Source organism: Staurois parvus, unplaced genomic scaffold (genome assembly GCF_062004578.1).
Source record: "Staurois parvus isolate SC_StPar_1 unplaced genomic scaffold, SC_StPar_1.0 ptg000084l, whole genome shotgun sequence".
NCBI classification, from domain to species: Eukaryota; Metazoa; Chordata; class Amphibia; order Anura; family Ranidae; genus Staurois; species Staurois parvus.
In genome coordinates this window covers 124,564-144,657 of record NW_028317880.1, presented here as the reverse complement: position 1 = coordinate 144,657, position 20,094 = coordinate 124,564, and the positions used below count along the sequence as shown (strand labels likewise).

The window sequence follows — 20,094 nt, the reverse complement described above, 5'->3', positions numbered from 1 at the left end:
GCAAATGTGTGAACTGGGTACAGGGGTGTAAGCTTGTGTAAAATTGCCTTTTAAAGATGGCTGCAAAATAGTTACTGTCACTTGGAGTGCTTTCTACGTCTGACAGTTCAGTGATTCTTTGGTGCCAGTTCAGTTATTATTTGGTGCCAACCTAACACCATGGCACAAGAACAGCCAAATATGCCTTGGCTTTAGAACTTTCAGTATAGTAACATATGTATTAATGCTAGAATACTAGCATATCACGTTCCATAGCGGTAACCTTTGTGGAAGTCCTCTGAACAGGACTTGTTGTGGGGTACATGTTTAGTAGGGTTGGCTTTATTTTAAAGTGTTTTATAATAAGGCAATTTTTTTTTTAAAAGTCTTGTGCTTCTTTCAGATAGTGCCGAAGGCTTTCCAAGCTACAACACAAGCTCAGAGCAACTACATGAAGCTGGTTATGATGCCTACATCACAGGATTGTGCTTTGTATCAATGGCTAACTATCTCGGTAAGTGACCAGATTATCAAGTTTCTTTGTATTGTCATACACCGTTGCACCTCTTGAATTAATGCTTGCTCTCTCTCATCAGGTTCATTTTTGAGTCCACCAAAAGGGCATATATCAGCTCAATCAAAACTCATCCACCCATTTTTTAACAAGTAAGTTCTTGAGACCATGTTGTAGCTTTTAATACCTACATCAAGTAAATTAACCTAGACTTAGCGGTTAATAATTCTGAATATGCCGTGCTATTTATAATGGGCATTACTGACAAAGCTGCTCTGGCATTAGTCAGTGTTTTCAAAACTGTACTTCTGGTGATTTGCCCTTGATGCCAGTGGTGCACACCAGAAGCTTAGGTCTAAGGATTGCTTCTTTATAAGAAACTGAGCTTCTAGTTACAGCTGAGTTTGTAATACACATGGGATGGCATACTGGGAACAGCATCAGCTGATTACAAGCATTGGCCTTCTAAACATAAAGGAGCTATTTTGAGGATAATGGCATTCTAATGTGTTTTCTTTGGGGTGGGGGTGTTCAACTGACAGTTGAATATAAGAGTGGGTACACAAGAACATGCTGTCATGAGAAAATTTAAGAACACCCCCTGGAAATATTTGACTTTAGATCTTCATTCAAACCATGCCTTCAGATAAGTGATTACACACAATTGGCATGGGTGACTTCATGTTCATTATCTAAATTAGGGAAAATGCAGACTTGCATAAAAAGTATACCCCCTACATTCACCCTTTTTTCAAACCCATAAAATTAGAATCCTGTTTTGCAGATTAGGTGCCAGTGAATAGAACCTCCTTAGGGAAGCTTGCAGGTGGAACTTCAGCCTAGATATCTAGAATCTGGTGTTCATTATTGTGGTGGTGTTCAAAGATTAAGAGAGCTGTGTCCCTCAGAAGGTTGTGGATGCTTAACAGTCTGAAATCTGTACTCTAGTAGATTTTCCTTACAGTGAAATTGGTTATTTAAAATTTGTGGATCTTTAATTCCTCTTCCAATCTCCAGGGACCCCAAAATTTTATTGTTCTGACTTTGGTATCATGAACGGGTATCATGTGATCACTAGGAATGGTAATAGCGATCACATAATGTAAATAACCTGTTTAATAAAAGGTGTTCATGAATGGAAAGCTATTTACTGTTGATCTGTGATTGGCCCTCAGTAATCACATGGTACCTGGCTACCTGTACCATGTGATTAGCTGTAGCTAATCACAGATCACAACCATAGGCAAGCTGTTCATGAATTATAACCAATTCATGACCACTAAAACTATTGCTTATACATTGACGATAACTGTATAAGCAATAACTGTGAAAAAACAATTTTGTTTTCTTAATTTTCCCCAAAATTAGAACTTCAAAAAATAATTTTTTTTTTAAATGTATATAATAAAGAATAAAAAACCCAGTGCTCATCAAATACCAAAAGAAAGCCTATTTGTGTATTAAATTTAATTTGGGTACAGTGTTACATGACTGCGCAATTGCCAGTTTACCACAATGCTGAATAGCTGAAAATGCCTGGTCATGAAGGGAGTAAAACCTTTATGGAGGGCAAGTGGTTAAGGTACCCAACAAAGTCTTTAAAAAAAAAAAAAAAAAAAATATATATATATATTTATTTGTTTTTTTTTTTTTTGTTTTTTTTTTTTTCTTTATCACAAATCTGGTAAAAGCATAATACAGCATGAATTTATAATACATTGCCTCAGTATGTATAATTATCCCCAACCCACACCTATCCACTCCATTTGTGCTGTTGTAGCTTAGGTCTGTTTGACAAATGACTTGGAGCCATCCCTATATATTGCAATTCTGCTAGACCGGTGATAGGGTGGAGACTTCTCTTGGTGCAGCTACCGGAACTGAAATCCACTTCCTTTGTAGTATGGTTGAGCCTAATTCTACAAAAAACCTAGAATGCAAATACAATGGACTTGTATATATTACACCGAAGTTGAGTTTCATGTAACATTGATTACATACAGTACATCACACCACTGGTCGCACACTTTAAACGCCACTTTTTTTTCCTAGAGCTCTTGTAAGGTACTTGTGCCCTTTCACCATGAAGATTTATTGCAGGGAAGCCTACACTTTAGGACAAGTATGGCGACAAAGTGTACGTGACAACCTATCCACGGTTCTGTACTCTTGAGTACCTCACAGGGGATTATCCTCACTTGTGGCTATGGCAGAGACCAGGGGAAAGGGAGCCAATTGTAAACAGCAGATGAACATTCACTTGGCTTAAGGCCCACACAACACTCAAGGTGATAACGGGCCCCTTGCTTCGGAGCAGGATCTACTTTTAATACCCGTATTTGCATCCGATTCTAGCTCCATTTCTGGCACAAGCGGCCTACTTGACAAAAGCAGAATTTTCTGCATCTGTCACAATTCCTTGGACAGATTGCGCCTTTAATACAGTCATTTTTGTCCAAGGCTCCAATGCCCTGCCTCTTATCCTACTCATATTTATCAATTTGAGTTGGGCCTTGATATGCCAGTCCTAGAGTATACAGAAGGAAATAAAAATTTATTTTGAGGCAACGGAGGAAGCTACGGAACATTTCTCTCCCCTACAGTGTCACTTTGTTGAAGAGGGAACATCATACAACATGCTTACTAACATTAAGATCATTGCTTCTGTCTACAAAAGCCCTAACTCTCAACCATCTCTCTGTTCCTTTTGAGCACAGAGACCTACAAAAACTTGCAAAATATTCCCTGTTCAATAACAGAGGGAATGTGCAGTTTATAACTATTGGAAATGCTAAAATGAAGCGAGCGCTCATACGAGTAGCAGCTAGAACACTAAAGGAATCACATAATCCTTGTATAATAATAAATAAAACATCAGTGCAGCGCTATCAATCGTATACGATTAATCAATGCATTGAAGTTCATATAGTGGTTCTCAGAAGCAGCATCAATGATAAATAAATTAGTTAATAATAAAAGATGTAGAGTTCATGGGATACAACAAATGTGCGGCACCAGTAAAACTTCCTCTGCTGTAATACGCTTGACTGGTAAAAATAGCAGAAATGCGCACTCACCGACCGCGCATTAGGAATGCGCATGTGAATAATCAACTGAGGTGGATAACACCGGATAGATAGCGGGACATCCCTCTAGGATATGGATCATCCAACTTGGGTGAAATGGTATACAACAGGGCTCAGAGGTCTCCTTAATGTCGGATGAACAGCCTGGGTAGATGGATTCTTTACTCTGGATAAAAAATGCTGCTGTGGATCTGAAACCCTCAATAGAGGGTTAAAACAAAGAGGGAGTGCCCATAGTGTAGTAGGTAATGTTTTATTCCGACAGCACGTGTGTCGTCATACACCCTCGCAACCACGAGGAGGTCTGGCGGCCATTTTACTCTAGGGTCAGTACACTATCCCTGTCTATTCATTTTTAACATATATTTGTACCTGTACCCATTCTACATTTTTATTCTGGAATAAAACATTACCTACTACACTATGGGCACTCCCTCTTTGTTTTAACCCTCTATTGAGGGTTTCAGATCCACAGCAGCATTTTTATCCAGAGGAAAGCATCCATCTACCCAGGCTGTTCATCCGACATTAAGGAGACCTCTGAGCCCTGTTGTATACCATTTCACCTAAGTTGGATGATCCATATCCTAGAGGGATGTCCTGCTATCTATCCGGTGTTATCCACCTCCGTTGATTATTCACATGCGCAATCCTAATGCGCGGTCGGTGAGTGCGCATTTCTGCTATTTTTACCAGTCAAGCGTATTACAGCAGAGGAAGTTTTACTGGTGCTGCACATTAGATGTATCTACATCTTTTATTAACTAATTTATTTATCATTGATGCTGCTTCTGAGAACCACTTTACGATTAACCAATGCAATGAAGTTCATATACTATTGATAGCGCTGCACTGATGTTTTATCAGTTTATATCTATTGGTTTAAATGTTGTAGTTTGCAATTTTTCAAAATCAGATGTGCAAAATTAATGGAACTTAAAGGCAAGTACAACTAGCTATTCTAATAGCATGTTTGTCATAAATCCAGTGTTTTATCTGGCATTCCGTTAAGATACAGATGTGCTTGCCATGAAGTAGTTTTGACATTTTACAGCTATGAAGTGCAAAAACCATGGAGTATGTGCATAGAGCAGTAATCCTCCACAACCTATTGGAAGTAAATATAAATCTACGATAAGCATATGTTTTTGCTATAGGTTACTGCAGTTTGCATTCCCTGTATGTGTTAAGTATTTGAAGAAAAAAGAGAAACTATTGGATTATATTCGATTACTTCATGCACGTAATATGAATGCTGACCTATTTGCAGAGAATCTAAAATAAATCCTAGTCCTCCCAGGATACTTGTGGAACGTTTCCTGTAGATCTGGTACTACCTTTTACTGGCCTCATGTGTCAGTTTTTCTAGCTCTGCAAAGCAGTAGCAAATCCTCTCCAGACAACATTGCAAATACAGCCTAGCTATAAATCTGCAGTAATGTAGTGCTAACAATACATGTGCTTTCACAAGTCTTATTAACAGGTTTAGGTTCCAGTAGTCCTCTGTGTGAGAAATGGCAATTAAGCTGCAAAATTAATACAAAAACCTCTTTCCCCTTAAGTTGGTGTATTCTTGCTTTCCTGTTTTTAAAGTACACCTGTCTTGAAGTATGGGTGTTGCCATTGATAACCCTGCTTCTGTAATAAATGCCTGGCTATGCTTGGATTTAAGAGTTCTATAGTCACAGCATACACTGTGGAATTGGTGATTCTTGTATTCATTTCACCTGAAATCGACTTGAAAACTCCTTCAATCAGCACCTCTGTAGTTCAGAAGATGGGTTCTATGAATTCTGTGTCACAACACTGCCTATTTAAAAGACATGGTAAATGTGTGTGTAAAAAACAAAAAAAACAAAAACACCAGCCTAGTTCATTATTGTGAGACCACTTTATTGTTTAAAAATATAAATCTAACATACCCAGGAAAGTGAATAACCACAAGCTAGCTGCTTGCACCCCCCACCACCCCCCAAAAAAAAACAAAAACAAGATTTGAAAATATTAAACAGAACCAATAACTGGTTCAGCTCCACCCCATAGCAGAAATATTGCTACAGGGCGGCAGCTGTGTGTAATGAGAGGGAGATTTTGCATTTCTGGGTAGGGGGCATGCACCTTAACCGCACTGCCATTTGCAGCTGTAGCCGTCAATCATTGGGTCCCGGATGGTCATTATTCTCTGGTGCCCCGTGATTGCTGATCATCTCCTCCGGGTGGAGAGAACTGTTAGTAAACAAAATAGTTCTCCTTCCTGTCAGCTCTGGCACACTGCTTTGCATGGCTGTGCGCAGCCATGCAAAGCAGTGTGCTTACAGTGACTAATTATGTCAATATTTTTGAATGTCAAAATGGTACATTGTTTTGCATGGAAATTATGTTGTATATTGTAGGCCTGTAATTCTTAGGAATAACTAACTTAAATCTGTCCTAACAAGAGTCTAGTAAACATCTTGGGTATGATAAAGTTTGAAACCCGAAAATATAATATAATTGTGTGAAAAAACAATTATTTTCTTAATAAATAATATAATTTTAATTCAATAATGTAATCAAACCAAAAACACTGAAATTTGAAATAGAGCACCAAGTTAGCACAGCACTGGGCTCAGTCGCAGAATCGTCACTGTTGTCACTCAGTGTCTGATGACAAATTTCCCCACAAATCACTATCCCTTAATTCTGCAAGTGATTCTAATTCGCAATCGCTGTCTTCTAGCTGGTCTAAAACCGCTCTTGACCTAAGGGATGCTTTTTGGATGCCATGGACGTACTCTAGTTTCCAGGCAGAACGGTAAAAGTGCAGGCAGGGCACAGGACAAAGCACTAGGGACAAAACTGAGGTGAAATGGTTTGATACAGTAATGTAATACTAACAGATTACAATGTATTCTGTGTCATGATTTACTTTTTTGAATCTCCCGCCAGTTCCGCCCCCCCTGCGTACCAACTCTCGCAGGGAAGAGAACCCGGAATATGGATGCCAGCATTGGCCGGAGGACACAGCGGAGGACATCGAGGGATCGCAAGACAAGAACTACAGTGTAATCCAGAGTGTGGCTCGGGGTTACTGCTTTTGGTACTGTAAATTAACCCCAAGCCACACTTGGGATTACCGCTAGGAAGGTTAATCAAATATAAATTAACTGTATTAACCAATCAGACAAAGAAAAAAAAGTTAAACTCCAGTGTTCAGCAGCCATCAGTAGTCTTGCAGTAAGGGATGGAGTCTGCAAGGAACACTGGAAGGTGCTACATTGGCCCCAAACACCTGGCATCGCCCCCCCCCCCCCTCTGCTGCCCCTCCACTCAACTGAAGGATCATTCATGATGTGGCGCCATCCCACACGATCAATCAGCATCTGCTCCCTTCACCCTGACCATTATCCGCCCCCATCACTTCCATGACCCACCATCCTCCTAGGCTTGGTTCACCTTTGATCGCTCCTGTCCGGATGTGGAGTCCAGGCGGCCACTCTGTGAGGGCAGGCAGTCTCCCAGCACTATACCACTTTCCTCTCGTACACAACAGGCCCTGATCATCCTCACATAGGGTTAACCCTGAAACCAGAGCCCACTCCGCCCATTGATTGGCTCCAATTGTGTAGATGGTGGAGCCTGCTCTGGAAATGCCCCATTCAGTCACCAGCCAGCTTCCTGTTACAGCTGTAGAATCGTGTGTAACGGAGATGTACGGACCGATCCTCCAATCGGAGACTGCTGACCGCCTGGGTACTGGGCTAATGTTATCACTTCCCATCCTAGGGGGAGCCACCACTTCACGTGTGTGTGTGTGTGTGTGTGTGTGTGTGTGTGTGTGTGTGTGTACACACGCGCCTGCACACACGTGTGTGGACAGGCTGAGAGACAATTTTGCAGATTATAGATACTGTCATTCCCTGGGTGAGGAGAGGGGGACTCTGTGTGGCCCATGGACCTCTTGTATGAATTCATTTCTGCAGAGTGCCAGCCTGTGCTGCGCCCAGGTGTCCCTAGGTGGCAGTGTAACCTAGGCAGCTGCCTAGTTTGCCTAGTGGAAGCACCAGCCCTGAAAGCAGGCATCCAAAGAGGGGCATACCTTGTGTTTCAAGGGCAATGCACTCATCGAAGCTAAACTAATCCAAAGCTTTAACACTGGCAAAAAGGGCATTGTCCTTGAAACACTTAAGCTAAGCGCCCTCTGCATTGGCATTTTTTTCAGCATTGGGGTCAGACTAATTTTATGCTTGTTGATCACTTTTGTGAGTATATTGTATTTATAATTTTTTTACAATAATGTGGTCTCACATTAATGCACTAGGCTGGTGCACCCTCTGTTTTTTGGTGTAGTGTGCGGTCTAAAGATTCTCCTATCTGGAGTGAGCAGCAAGGCCGATGTGTATCGGCAGGGCTAATTCCTTCCTTGGGTTGGCAATACAGAAGTGGAACCTTTCCTGTGACATCTCTGTATACACATTTTCATAGACTTTAAATTGCAGCTCACCTGCACGTTGATAGGTTTCTTGCTTCATAATAAATGTCAGAGTTCAAGGAAGTAAATGTGTGGGAATCTTCACAAAGTAAGTTTACAAGCTTCGATTTGTCACTGACAAGACTTGTCTGATTTTGGCTACTTTGCATATCTGGAATCCAGGACTTGCAGTGGCAGTCTGATCCATTGTTGGTGCTTAACTGCAAGAGGGATGCCATTAATTATGACCTGTGGGAGAGGCATAAATGCTGTAAACTCCCTGTCTGCACAGCAGTGATCTTACGGAAAATTTAAGACTTATCTGTCATTTTTGTTTGCATCAAGACTGGATGCTCAATTCTGAATGCTATTAAGAGTCAACAGATGTCAAAGCAAACTGGTTTTGCCAATTGACACAAGCCTGAAGACTGTCTACACTGGATCATAGTTGTCTGCCTAAAAGTATAAGCAAACACACAATATAAAATTGCTCTATGTAGGAGTTTTGCTGAAGCTCATGCATTTATGGAATTTTAAGTACTTAACCATTGTTAGGCATAAAACATTTGCTGTCTGGAATAGGTCCTTTCTTTTTTTTTTTCCCAGATATGTGCAGTTGATCTGCACTACATTCTTACTAAAGGGTTCTATGCAATTTTGTGTGAATGCAATGTGGTTTTGAAGTGTATAGAGTTCAATGGGAATGGACTATCTCCAATGTGTTTTTGTGTGAACTTTAGGGGGCTGTTAGATGCTGATATGACAAGAGAATCAAAAACGCAGCTGATATAAAAATTGCTTTATAAACAGAATTCTGTTCAAGCACACCCACGATTCGCAGAGCAGAATCCTACAAAACTGAGCGATTTTAAAACCCATATATGTGAGCCTAGGCTTAGATTCTGGTGTGTGCTTGTGGCTGTCTTGAGTCATTCTCAACTTCAGGTGTTCATTACTCAGAATGTCTTTTCTAAAAACATCACATTTAATTTAAAACCAATTCAGTTCTAGTTTGGTATAAAGCCTCTATCTAATCTTCATTTCAGGTTGTTTTTGATGAGGGTTATGGACATTCCTTACCTAAATCTAGAGGGACCAGACTGTAAGTACATTTTTACCGGTTTGCTATGCTCTGTGTTGTTTTTTGTGTTTTTTTTTTTGTTGTTTTTTTTGTTTTTTACCCCCTGCACTCGAAGTTTTGTTTTAACTGATAGAACCCATGGGTTCTATCTGTGTACATTCTATGTTATGTACGGAGATGGATGGATATCTTTTTTAATTCCCCCCCCCCGAAGACACTTTAAAACAACCGGAATATAAAATTGTGTGTTTTAGGCTACGTTCACACTAGCGTTGTGTGCAGGCGGCAGAAAGGCGTTTGGGAAGCGTTTTTACCGCTTCCCAAACGCCTCGGACAACTCTGCACATTGCAGCACATGGTGCTGTTCTAACGGGAGCGGTAGCGTTGCGGCAAAACAGACGCCTCTGGTTGAGTCGGGAGGTGTTGAAGCCTCCTATTCTAGTCTATGGTGCTGCTCCGCAAACGGCTGGCGCGTGCGGTTGTGACACGGTTGCGGGGCATTTGCAAAGTGGTAACACCATTCAAACTTCATTATAGGTGTTTGTGGTGCGTTTTTAACGCTCGGCAAACGCCTAGCAACCGCCGTTGAACCGTGCATGCTGCGCATTAAAAACGCCGGACCAACGCTTGCCAAACGCTATAGGGGCGTTTTGCAAGAGTTGGTAAAACAGTCAAGTGTGAACGAGACCTTATTGTGTTACACAATAAAATGTTTGCTTTAACTCTCCTGCTGCATGAGGCACTGCTGGCAGGATTGTGGACAGTGTGTATTTATCATTTCAAAGTGGAACCTCATTCTCTCAATCAAAATTGACAATGTTTAGTTCTTACGCTGCTAGCATTAGCAAACCGATAGAAAAAAACTTAACACAAGTAAATATGACATACTTTCCTTTTCTTCAGTTACTTCCTGGTTTCCAGGCATAGGCAAATATCATACATTCCAGGAGCCTTCAGGAGGAGTTTTCTCAGCTAAGCACACCCTCCTGCCTGCATGCCTGTGCTAAGAGCAGATGAATTTCAGCCTATTTGGGATTATACCTACTTTATACAGTATGTTACATGTTCCAATTGACCTATATAAATTTGCTGCTTACATGTTTGAGTGCTTTTGCGCAAACTAACTTTGCAGCCTATGTAATGTACTCCCCTGCCCCTGCCCCCCCCCCCATCCCCAATGGACCAGAGCATTTTTCTCATTTCTACTTTGTACCTGTTTATGCAGAAATAAACTGTCAATCCTTAAAGTGGAAGTCTCAATTTTAAGGACTGCAAGCTGGCAGGCTCTCTTGCAGAAGAGACATACAATATCTCTTCTATAACAAAGTAAACCTATCTGCCTGCTTGCGCTCTTCTTTAGAATTTACACTGAGCTGTGCAAGAGCAACTCAGTTTACATTTTGGCACAGATCCGTTGTATTGGGATGACAGAACTCCTGCACATGCACAGGGGTGAAGTTGTCCTACACTGGCCAATGATGATGGTTGCAACCCAAGAGAAGCTGGGTAGAAGATGCGGCTCCCGCAAGGAACGTCTGACTGTTGAAGGAGAGGCAAGTGTTTTGGACGTTAACTCAAAAGCGTATCTAACATTAAAACCTTCTTCCCTTTTTTTTTTTTTTTTTTTAAGTCCCAACCCCCCCCCCCCAGGCCTTCCCTCAACTCATCAGTTTTTGATTGTTTCCCTGGCAGCGAAATATTTGGGTTTTTTTTTGTGGACTTAAGGCCTGGGGCTGGAGATCTCCCCTGGGGGGGGGGGGGGGGGGGGGAGAGAGAAACAGCTGAGCCAGGGAGGGCGGGCTGTAACTCACCCACTCCAGGGGTCCCAGTTGAGCTTAGCTTCCCGGGCACAGGGAAGGTTTGCCTGGTGTTCCAGGAACGGGCGTCCTTCCTCCCTTTTTTCGGGGCACAGGAAGGCATGTCAGGACAGGACCAGGCTGCCCACCAGCATGTGGAGTCTCATGGTGCGCCCCTGTAGGGTGAGCAGGGCGGCCACAGTGTAGTCCGCTATGGGTTCTGCCAGTTGTGGAGCCGCGTGGCATGCCCCTGTAGAGTAAGTGGGTGGCCGTGGTTGAGACCGCTGTCAGTTCCGCCAGTATAGGAGCCAAGGGCCAGAAGTGGGAGCGAGGCTGCAAGCCAAGTCTTGTTCTCAGTAGGACTTCCAGCAGTTGTGGAACTTCCACCTTAAAGATGGTGGCGCTGGTTGGTACTTCCTAATGAGGCTGGTGAAGATCCTCCAGGAATTACCCCTGGGAGTGTGGACCCAGGAGCCTGGCGACGGATGGAAGGAGAGGCAGTGGCTGCAGCCAGTGAGAAGACCACGGGTGGGGAGTCTGACTCGGCTGAAGGGGAAGAGGAGGGGGGTCATATCCTACAGGTGTACTGGGGGGGAAAGGAATACATGTTAACCTGGTCCCCTGTTTCTCTCCTTTTTAGAGCCGTGTGGAACTGCCCAGGAGAGCACCCACAAGACACCTAAAGCTAAAGGTCCCCGTTTTTCTCCCCCCAACCCCGTCCAAACGGTGTGATTATTGTAATGATAGTCCCGCAAGACCATGCTAGCCCCTTTTTGTTTGGATGGGGAAGCAGTTGCAGGTTTGGTCATCCTCTCAGGTCACAGAGGAGGAAGACTTAGAGGAGACAGGTTTCTGGCCAAAGCTCCATAGAAAAGGGGGAAGATTGGAAGACGCTAGTCTGGCTAGCGAGGAATCTAGACCGGGCAGACACCTTTTTGCCATGCAAGATATTGAAGGGCTTTCTATGCCTTGGAGGACATCACAGAACCACCAATGCAGGTCTCAGCCCAGGACAAGATGTATAGGGGGTTGGTGAGGTCGCAAGCTAGGGTGCTACCCATGCACCAACTCTCAAAGATATGATCTTAAGAGCGTGGAAGGATCCCGAGAGAGAGGTCCTAAAATTTAAAAAAAAAAGTAAGGGGAAGACTTTTTCATGTCCTCTTAATCGGGGCCGGCAAAGCTTTAGGGAGGACTTTCCCAAGAAATGGGCCAACAAAGGGAGACGGAAAGGAAGCTTCCTTTTTTCTGACTCCAAACCCACCAGTAAGGACCCCAAATGACATAGACCTCAAGGTGGGCGGAAGGCTGTCCAGATTACTTCAGCAATAGGGGAAGATTACCTACATCCTGCAGTTAAGGGGAGGGGTACCAGTTGGAATGCTCTTCACTCCCTTCCCTCATGCCTTTTGCCTCTGTCCTGTCTCTGGGGGGAAGTCAGCACAGAGGGTCTCTCAGGAGGGATCAGGAATTTAGCGGATCACCCTTTTCAGGGATTTTTTCCCAATGTTTTTGTGGTCCCAAAGCCTTCAGGGAAATTCTGCTTGCTCATAATGGTTGAATGGTTTCCTGCGGTACAAGAAGTTCCGTATGGAAAGTATCTACAGTGTGCAGAAACTTCTGCTCAAAGGAGTCGTTATGGCCCGTGTGGATCTCAGGGATGCCTAAGTTCACGATCCCATCTCCCTGTAATACCAAGCCGCCTTACACTTTGCCATCTTCAGGGAATTGTGTTAGTCACTGGCAGTTCCGAGCCCTCCCTTTTTTGGGCTAGCAGCCAGTCCGAGAATATTTACCAAGGTCTTGGCCAAGGTAGTAGCCTATATACACCTTCAAGGAATTTCACTCATCCCTTACCTAGACGATCTGATCTTGAGTCTCACGGCACCAATTCTCTAGAGACCTGGAAAAGGTGTTCCTCACCTTGGAATCTTTTGGGTGGATTGTCAATTGGGAGAAGTCCTTATTGACATCCTCCCAAACCAAGGTGTTCCTGGGGTATGTAGTGGACTCAAGAGTTCAGAAACTTTTTACCCCAAGAGAAGACCGAAAAGGTAGTGAGGACGGTCTCCGCACTGTTAGCAGTTTTGGATTGCTCCCAGAGGCACATCATGAGTGTTCTAGATCTCATGACAGCCTGCATTCTGGCCGTGGAGTAGGCACAATTACATTCCAGGGAGCTTCATTTCCTTCTTCTATCCACCTGGAACAAGAAGGGGCAGTTGCTGGACGAGAGGGCTTCCCTCCAGGAAAGTGTAAAGACCTTATTGGGATGGTGGCTCCAGCCCCAAAATCTGGGGGAAGGGAGACCGTGGGACACAGTTCGGGTAACCACGGACACAAGCGAGTGGGGCTGCGGGGCTAATCTAGAGGACCAAAAAGCCCAAGGCCCGTGGGAGCCACACCAAAAGGCGACCTTCAGTTGCAGAGAGCTGTTGGCAGTGGGTCAGGTCTTAAACGCCTTTACAGACAGATTTTGGACTTCTTTTCCTTCGATCCTGTCAGACAATATGTCCACAGTGGAATATCTAAATCGGGGGCACCAGATCCCGGATACTCTTGGACCTAGCTCAGGAGTATCACAGTGCTAAATTGTTTTTAAAACAAAGGTTTAAAGATCTCAAGGCTTGCATTGTGCATTATATCTTAATGAGTGGAAAGTCCCCGCTTTAGTTTCTCTGAAGTTGTCTTAATAAAATCTTTTTGTTTTTTCAAATTTGACTGCAAAAGTAAAAATACTTTAAGTTGAACCTGTGGCCAGGCTAGAAATGTTCAGGTATTTATATATCCTTAAAGTATATTTATGTTTAAAGCCAAGAACATAAATTTAATATGTTGGAGCTGAACAGTTTTTAGATATGGTGGCTTCACAAGTGTATGTGGGTTTTTTTTTTTTGTTTTCAGGCCAGTAGTTTTCTGTAAGTACAGAACATTTAATCTTGCCAGAAACCCATTATTTTTGCCGCTGCTTGTGCACTGAACTGAAATCATAGACAATATCAGCCTCCCTAATTCTCTCTGCAGATTTCAGAACACCCTCCTCCCATTATGTGAAACTGATAATGAGCCAATAATGGAAGGTTGTGCTACTGCCAGCATCCCTGTACAAAAGAGACGACCAAAAGGTCAAAAGATTCCCCAGGGGACTTTAGAGGCAGAGGATATGAAACATGAAATGTATTAAACAAGTAGTCAATCTTATTCCAAAAAAATGGCCAAAGGGACAAAGGTAAAATACAATATGAAACACCAATTAGGCCAGCATATACCCAAGTGTATATAGAAATAAAACAATATAGATACAGGTCTTGCTTGGCGATGGTAAAATCTTCCCATAATTCCCAGCATGTTTCGGAACGGAGTTCCTTCTTAAGGGGAGATTATTGGTATAATGATGCTACTATACAATGTCATATCAGTAATTGCATACAATCAAGTTTACAGCATATATACTTTTTTTCACCTTGCCTCAGTTGCTCTTTGCTTTACTGGGTCACACTGTGAACATAGATGTATATTCCTTGTGGACATTATCCACTTTATCCCAGTTGCCATATGCTTTATTGGGATACTTTGACATAGATATGTACTCTTTGCTGACACAATTTACCATTTTGTTTACCATGTGTTCTATAAATGTCAGCTCTAAGACACAAGTTCCGAGGGCATCATGAGTAAGGGCAGATGATTCATGTAGCGTTTACTTCTGGAACCCATCTGCCCATAGCTCAGGTATGTAAGGAGGAGGGTGTGCTTAGCTGAGAAAACACCTCCTGAAGACTCTTGGTTTGTATGGCATCATTTGCCTAGGCCTGAAGACCAGGAAGTAACTGAAGAACTGTAAAAGGTTTAAAACAAGTAAATCATATATCATATACTGTCCTGTCTATTTACTAATGCTAGCAGCATAAGAATTAAACATGTGTCAACATTGATTGAGAGAGTGAAGCTTCACTTTAACTTCTTTCTGCCGACAGTCTCTATAATAACGTTCCTCAGTACAATGCCCTATGCTGAGATTGTTCGTAAACATTCCCAAGCAGAGCTAGCAACCATGCCAACTTTAAGTTGGTAGTTCCATGCCAGCACTGCCACAATGACTGGGATCACTTACTGACCATTCTAGTGGTAACATGGCTCTGTTCAGACAAGTCTGCTCCGGCTTGTTGAACAGTCATTGTGCCCTTCACAGAGGCAGTCAGTGGACTATGGCTATTATAAATATAAACTATTAAATGTAAATTGTATTTCTGTATCATCCTATGAAGGACACAGGAATGGGGTACATATTTAGAAATGTGAGGTATACCATCGGCTTCATGAGATCTTCATTCTTGAGATGGAACACTTGCAAAGTGAAAAATCTTAAGCCAACCCTTGTATAACTGTGCCTCAAACCATCATGCCTCAGTTTTTTTGCTAGTGACTTGGGAAGTCAAATGCCTTTTTTCCTCTGCTCTGCTTAGAAAAATTCTAACTTAATTTTTCTAGCCTCTTAATATTTTTTTTTCTTAAATCAAGATGCTACAAAGATTTTTTTGTTTATTGTTTTTACTTTAAGACGTAAACATGCTGTTTATATACATTAGCTGTCTGAACCACTGTATCCTTAACATCTTGGAGGCCATACCTGGGCCCTGCTGGACTTTAGAAAAAAAAAAAAGAATAATTCTGGGTCAGTCTTGAATGTACCCTCCAGACACTGGGCTTTGAATTGCGACCTCTTCCGATGTACTGTTAGCCGCTGAGTGTTCTTCAGGTCCAGAATTGTAGCACATCCTCTGGTGGGATCTGGTCTCTTAAGAATCACATACTTCAAGGCCATGCAGGCTGAAGCACTGGGAGCTAACTCAATGTTGTTGGGTGTCCTCTGAAATTTCCACCATTGCTATGTTACAGTGGTAATGTACGCTCCAAGGAGCAGGGCCCTCGAACCCCTCGTGTATTGAATCGTATTGTTACTGTACTGTCTAATGTACTGTCTCCCATTATAATGTACAGCGCTGAGGAAACTATTGGCACTATATAAATCCTGTATAATAATAATGGTTAAGGCTGAGGGAACTGGGCACTGCTGCCATCTGCTCCATGCTTCCTCCTGCCATCCGTCCTAGAGGAATCCACTTCAGGCTGCTCCTTTGGAAGCTTAGTGAGCTCCAGTCTCGTTCCCCTGCCCGTCTTCAATGAACTTGGTCACCCTCTGGCCATTTTACTTTCTTCAGCAGTAGGCTGCTCAGGCATCAGAGTGTGTCCTTGCCTCTCTTTGAGCCTTGTTTTTTATCTGGTATGTGGTGCAACATGTCTTTTAATACACCCATAGAATACAGTCCCGTTGTAATGGGTGACCTGAGCCCATTCTCCTCCTTTTTGATTTTTCACTATCAGCAAAAGGGACTCATGCGTGCAACATAGATCCTGGAACTCCTATTACTCCAGAGTCCTCATCTGAGTTTAAAATAGCTGTGTAGCATGCCTCTCATATGTCCACAAGTCCTTTAGTGTGTGTGTATTGCATTTTTTGGGGTGTTTTTAAATTGGTTTGTGAACAATTAATGTAGTAATTGTAGCAATCTGCCTGTAAATGCTCAAATTTCCAATTGCCATCTGATTCGGATTCAAAGTCTTCACAACTTTCTTCTGAACAGCGTGTAGACACCTGCAAGTCAAAGAAGTTTCCCATTCATAAACAAATAGAATAGGCAGTTTGTTAATTGGGTTTCTCTTGAGAATCATTGTCAATCTACATCCAGTGAAAAATGCACTGTTGCAGTATTAGTGCTTTCTTGGTCATAAACATCTTACTGTGTCATTGGGAGATGTTCCTTCATTTAAGAATTCAGCAGACAGAAAATATTGAGATACTTTTTAAAGGCTCTTGCTGGGCCATCCCTGCAACCGACTTTTGCTGCTATTTCTGTGTCCAACCACAGCTTAGTTGGGACTAGAGCAATGGAACAACAGTACCCTCTTTTTAGATCTTAACTTTGGTAGAAGATTTACAAATGTCTTCAAAGTTTTTGGTTTTGATGTCCTAACACAAGTTTGACACCTTTTTAAAAATAGCTGCCATTTCTTTCCATAGTGTAGAGCTTTACAGCTGAAAGCCTGTAAAAGATATGCCTGACTAGTATACCCTTTGAGGGGGGCCATCTCTTTGAAGCACTTGACAATTTTTATAAAGGATATCGCAGGCAGAAAGCTTCTTCAGCGGAATGCTCAACACCCCACCCCTGGCCCTCTTAAGGGGCTTCTGCTTCAACACTTAGTCTGCCTTCCTCAGGCAGTGTTTGGTAAAGGCAAAATTCAGCCTGCCCTTTTGGTGTAAGACTTGGAAAAGCCCAGAGTTTGCCACAAGGCCCTCTGCACAATGAAAGTGAAAGGGTGCCCTCACTCCAAAGAGTTAGTTTGACTTCCTCTGGGCCACACATGTTATGGACCTTTTAGATTCAATCGGTTTCAATGTGCTTTTTAAAGGTAAATGAAACCTGAAGATCGGCTAAAAATGGTGTGTGACCAATGTTTGGTCATAAGCCATTGATAAAAATTTAACTAGTTTTAAGCAAAAAGAGGAAGGAGTTTACTGGTCTTATGAGGAAAAAGTAAATACTTTATACCTATACTTTTTTAGGTGACTTGTCCTTGGAATGTAAAGATGGCAGTAGGTTCCCCTGAATGTAAGAATGTGTATTTATTTAAATTTTGTGTTTGTTTTTGAGCCTGTCAGACACTGCTTTTAGAATAATGTATCCTATCTTTTTCTTTTCTTTCTTTTTTTTAGTGTTGCCCAAACGAGACAATGTCCTTCATGTAACTTTTCCAAAAGAATGGAAGACCAGTGACCTTTATCAATTATTCAGTGCTTTTGGTAAGATTTTTCTCTCTCTCATCTTAAATACATTGAAGCTCAATGTCTCCAACCCTATCTAGGAAAAAAAAGCTTTGGATTTCTAACAATGAAAATAAAATTGCGCCTGCCGCAAGGGGCAGCTGACTTTTTTTTCTGATTGTGTATGCTCAATCTCCTCAGCACCTCAGATCTTGTCACTTAAATAACACAAGGAAGTTCTTGCAGTTTGAAGTGGATATTTGTTATTTTAAAGCACTCTGTACAAACATCAGTCAGAAGCCTTACTCATTGGGTCTGAATTTCAGCCCAGCATTAACAAAAATGTTTTTTTTTTTTTTTTTTTTGTTTTAATTTTATTTATAGATTAAATGTAAATTCTGCTTTGCCCTCACTTCTCCTCCAGTCTCTGCTGTACTTACTCTTTAGCAACTTAACCGCTGCCCACATCTGCCCATTTACTGATTTGTACACTTCTTAATCCATAGCCTAGCAAGCCATGTATCAGAATAATGCCAGCAATGGCATGTAGCGATTGGTGAGCAAGGTCACTTAACCACAGAAGTCAAGTGAATTTTATTGGTCAGCACTGTCGCATGGCCAAGCTGAAAAAAAAAAGCAAATGTGCGCGACCGTACTCAAATTCTAATCTATACCAAGAAAATTTTAAAATACTATAGAAAATGTATCCACAAAATATTGCGCACCTCGGATCACAAACAAGGTGTCCATAATAGTTATTAAATCCAAATAAAGTCCTTCATGTCCACCAGGTACAATATGTGCAAAAAAAGATTATATTGAAATAAAGTTTTTCAAAAAATCACTATGCATTAAAGTGTGATATCAAAGCACCCAGTGTCCTTCACCTCTTCAAGTAAATGCCTCACCTCTTTCAACACAACTTTAAAATACAAAGTAAAAACTTGTTCCTTTTTAAAGGTATCATATGCCAAGCAATCCACCTGCAATCTTTTTCCAATGGTGGGTTAATAGATCCACTTTATTAATGGGCTGCTTAGGTTCTCACAGTTCCAGACAATTTGTCAACATGTCATAAAAACAGAAAGGAAGGCTTCATAGCCTAAACCAATCTATTATTTATTAATAAAAACCATTATAGGTACACTTACATTGCCATGTGTCATGCCCAATACTAAGGAGGTATGCTCATTTACAAATAAAGCTGCCAGCTCTGCAAACATAGGCTGCTGGTCAAAGCGGACTCAGTGCGGGAAACTTCACTCGGAGCATGGCTCTGCCTAACATGTTTCAACATGTCATCAGAGGCAGCAAGTGAATTTTATTGGTCAGCACTGTCATATGGCCATGCTGACCTGTCATCACATGCTTTTGTTGCCATTATTCTTATACACAACCTCCCAGGATGTGTACATAGTGAAGTTTACGGACTGGTAAAATGGACTGATGGGTGGCGGTGAACTTGCTTGCAAGTAAGTGCATCAGGGGAAAAAAGGAGTGAGTAGGGTGTTGGTGTAATAATATTTTGGATTTTTTGAATACAGAATTAACCTTTTAGGAGGTTTTATCTTTTTTGAAATGCCACACTCTTTAAAACTCGTATTTTGTCTGCTTTAACTCTGTTTATAAGAGATGGAATGGGTTCCAAAAATGTTTTTGTATTAGTGGCTGGATCAGCAGGGAAAAACACCAATATGTTACCTTCTTTACTACATGTCTTCGTTAGTGATCTGTTTAAAAAAAATGTTTTCCTTCTTCCTATCTGATTCATTTGCATTTGCACAATCTCACTTATGACCATATTAGCTGGCATATAGCGTTTTTCCTTCTTGGGGTTAATTTTGAAAAAGATCAAGTATATTTCTTCAAAATCCTCAGCTTGTTCTCAGGTTCCTCGTGCAGATTGCTACATCATTATGTCCTTTAGTGATTTAGCCCAGTGGGTAACAATTCTATTCAACTTATTTTAAAGTGTAGGGTGGCAGCTGCACTATTAGCTGTTTAAGAGCGAATATTGTACTTGCTGAAAACATAATTAGTTATCTTTTATGTATATTGTTTACAATGTAGAGACAAGGTTACATTAGGGGCACTACAACACTTCAGCCAAACTCTGTAAAAACAAAAAAAAAAATGTACACCATGGCAGTTTAACAATTAGTGCCAAATCCAGCCAAAATTAACTGCAGGCTATGGTCATCAAAGGTTTCTACAATACCTTTTTTAGTTGTATATCTAAAGGGAGAATGGAAATGCCTTTTAATGATCTCTAGCTTAGAGCAGCACACAGCCTGAAAGAAGGTAGGATTCAGTTTCTAAATCCAGGGTGTTCAAATAAACCTTTTCCATGCTAAATTTAAAG

At 41.7% G+C, this 20,094-nt stretch overlaps 1 protein-coding gene across 2 annotated transcripts in view; it reads left to right on the top strand.

The window, feature by feature from the left end:
- Positions 1 to 20,094, top strand: part of PARN (poly(A)-specific ribonuclease) — a 160,133-nt gene that overhangs the window by 55,290 nt on the left and 84,749 nt on the right. For both annotated transcript variants that reach the window (XM_089669927.1, XM_089669926.1), the window contains 4 exons: positions 383 to 493; positions 576 to 645; positions 9,076 to 9,131; positions 17,685 to 17,771. In XM_089669927.1, coding sequence (XP_089526053.1) covers positions 383 to 493; positions 576 to 645; positions 9,076 to 9,131; positions 17,685 to 17,771 — 324 coding nt within the window. The remainder of the gene's footprint in view (positions 1 to 382; positions 494 to 575; positions 646 to 9,075; positions 9,132 to 17,684; positions 17,772 to 20,094) is intronic.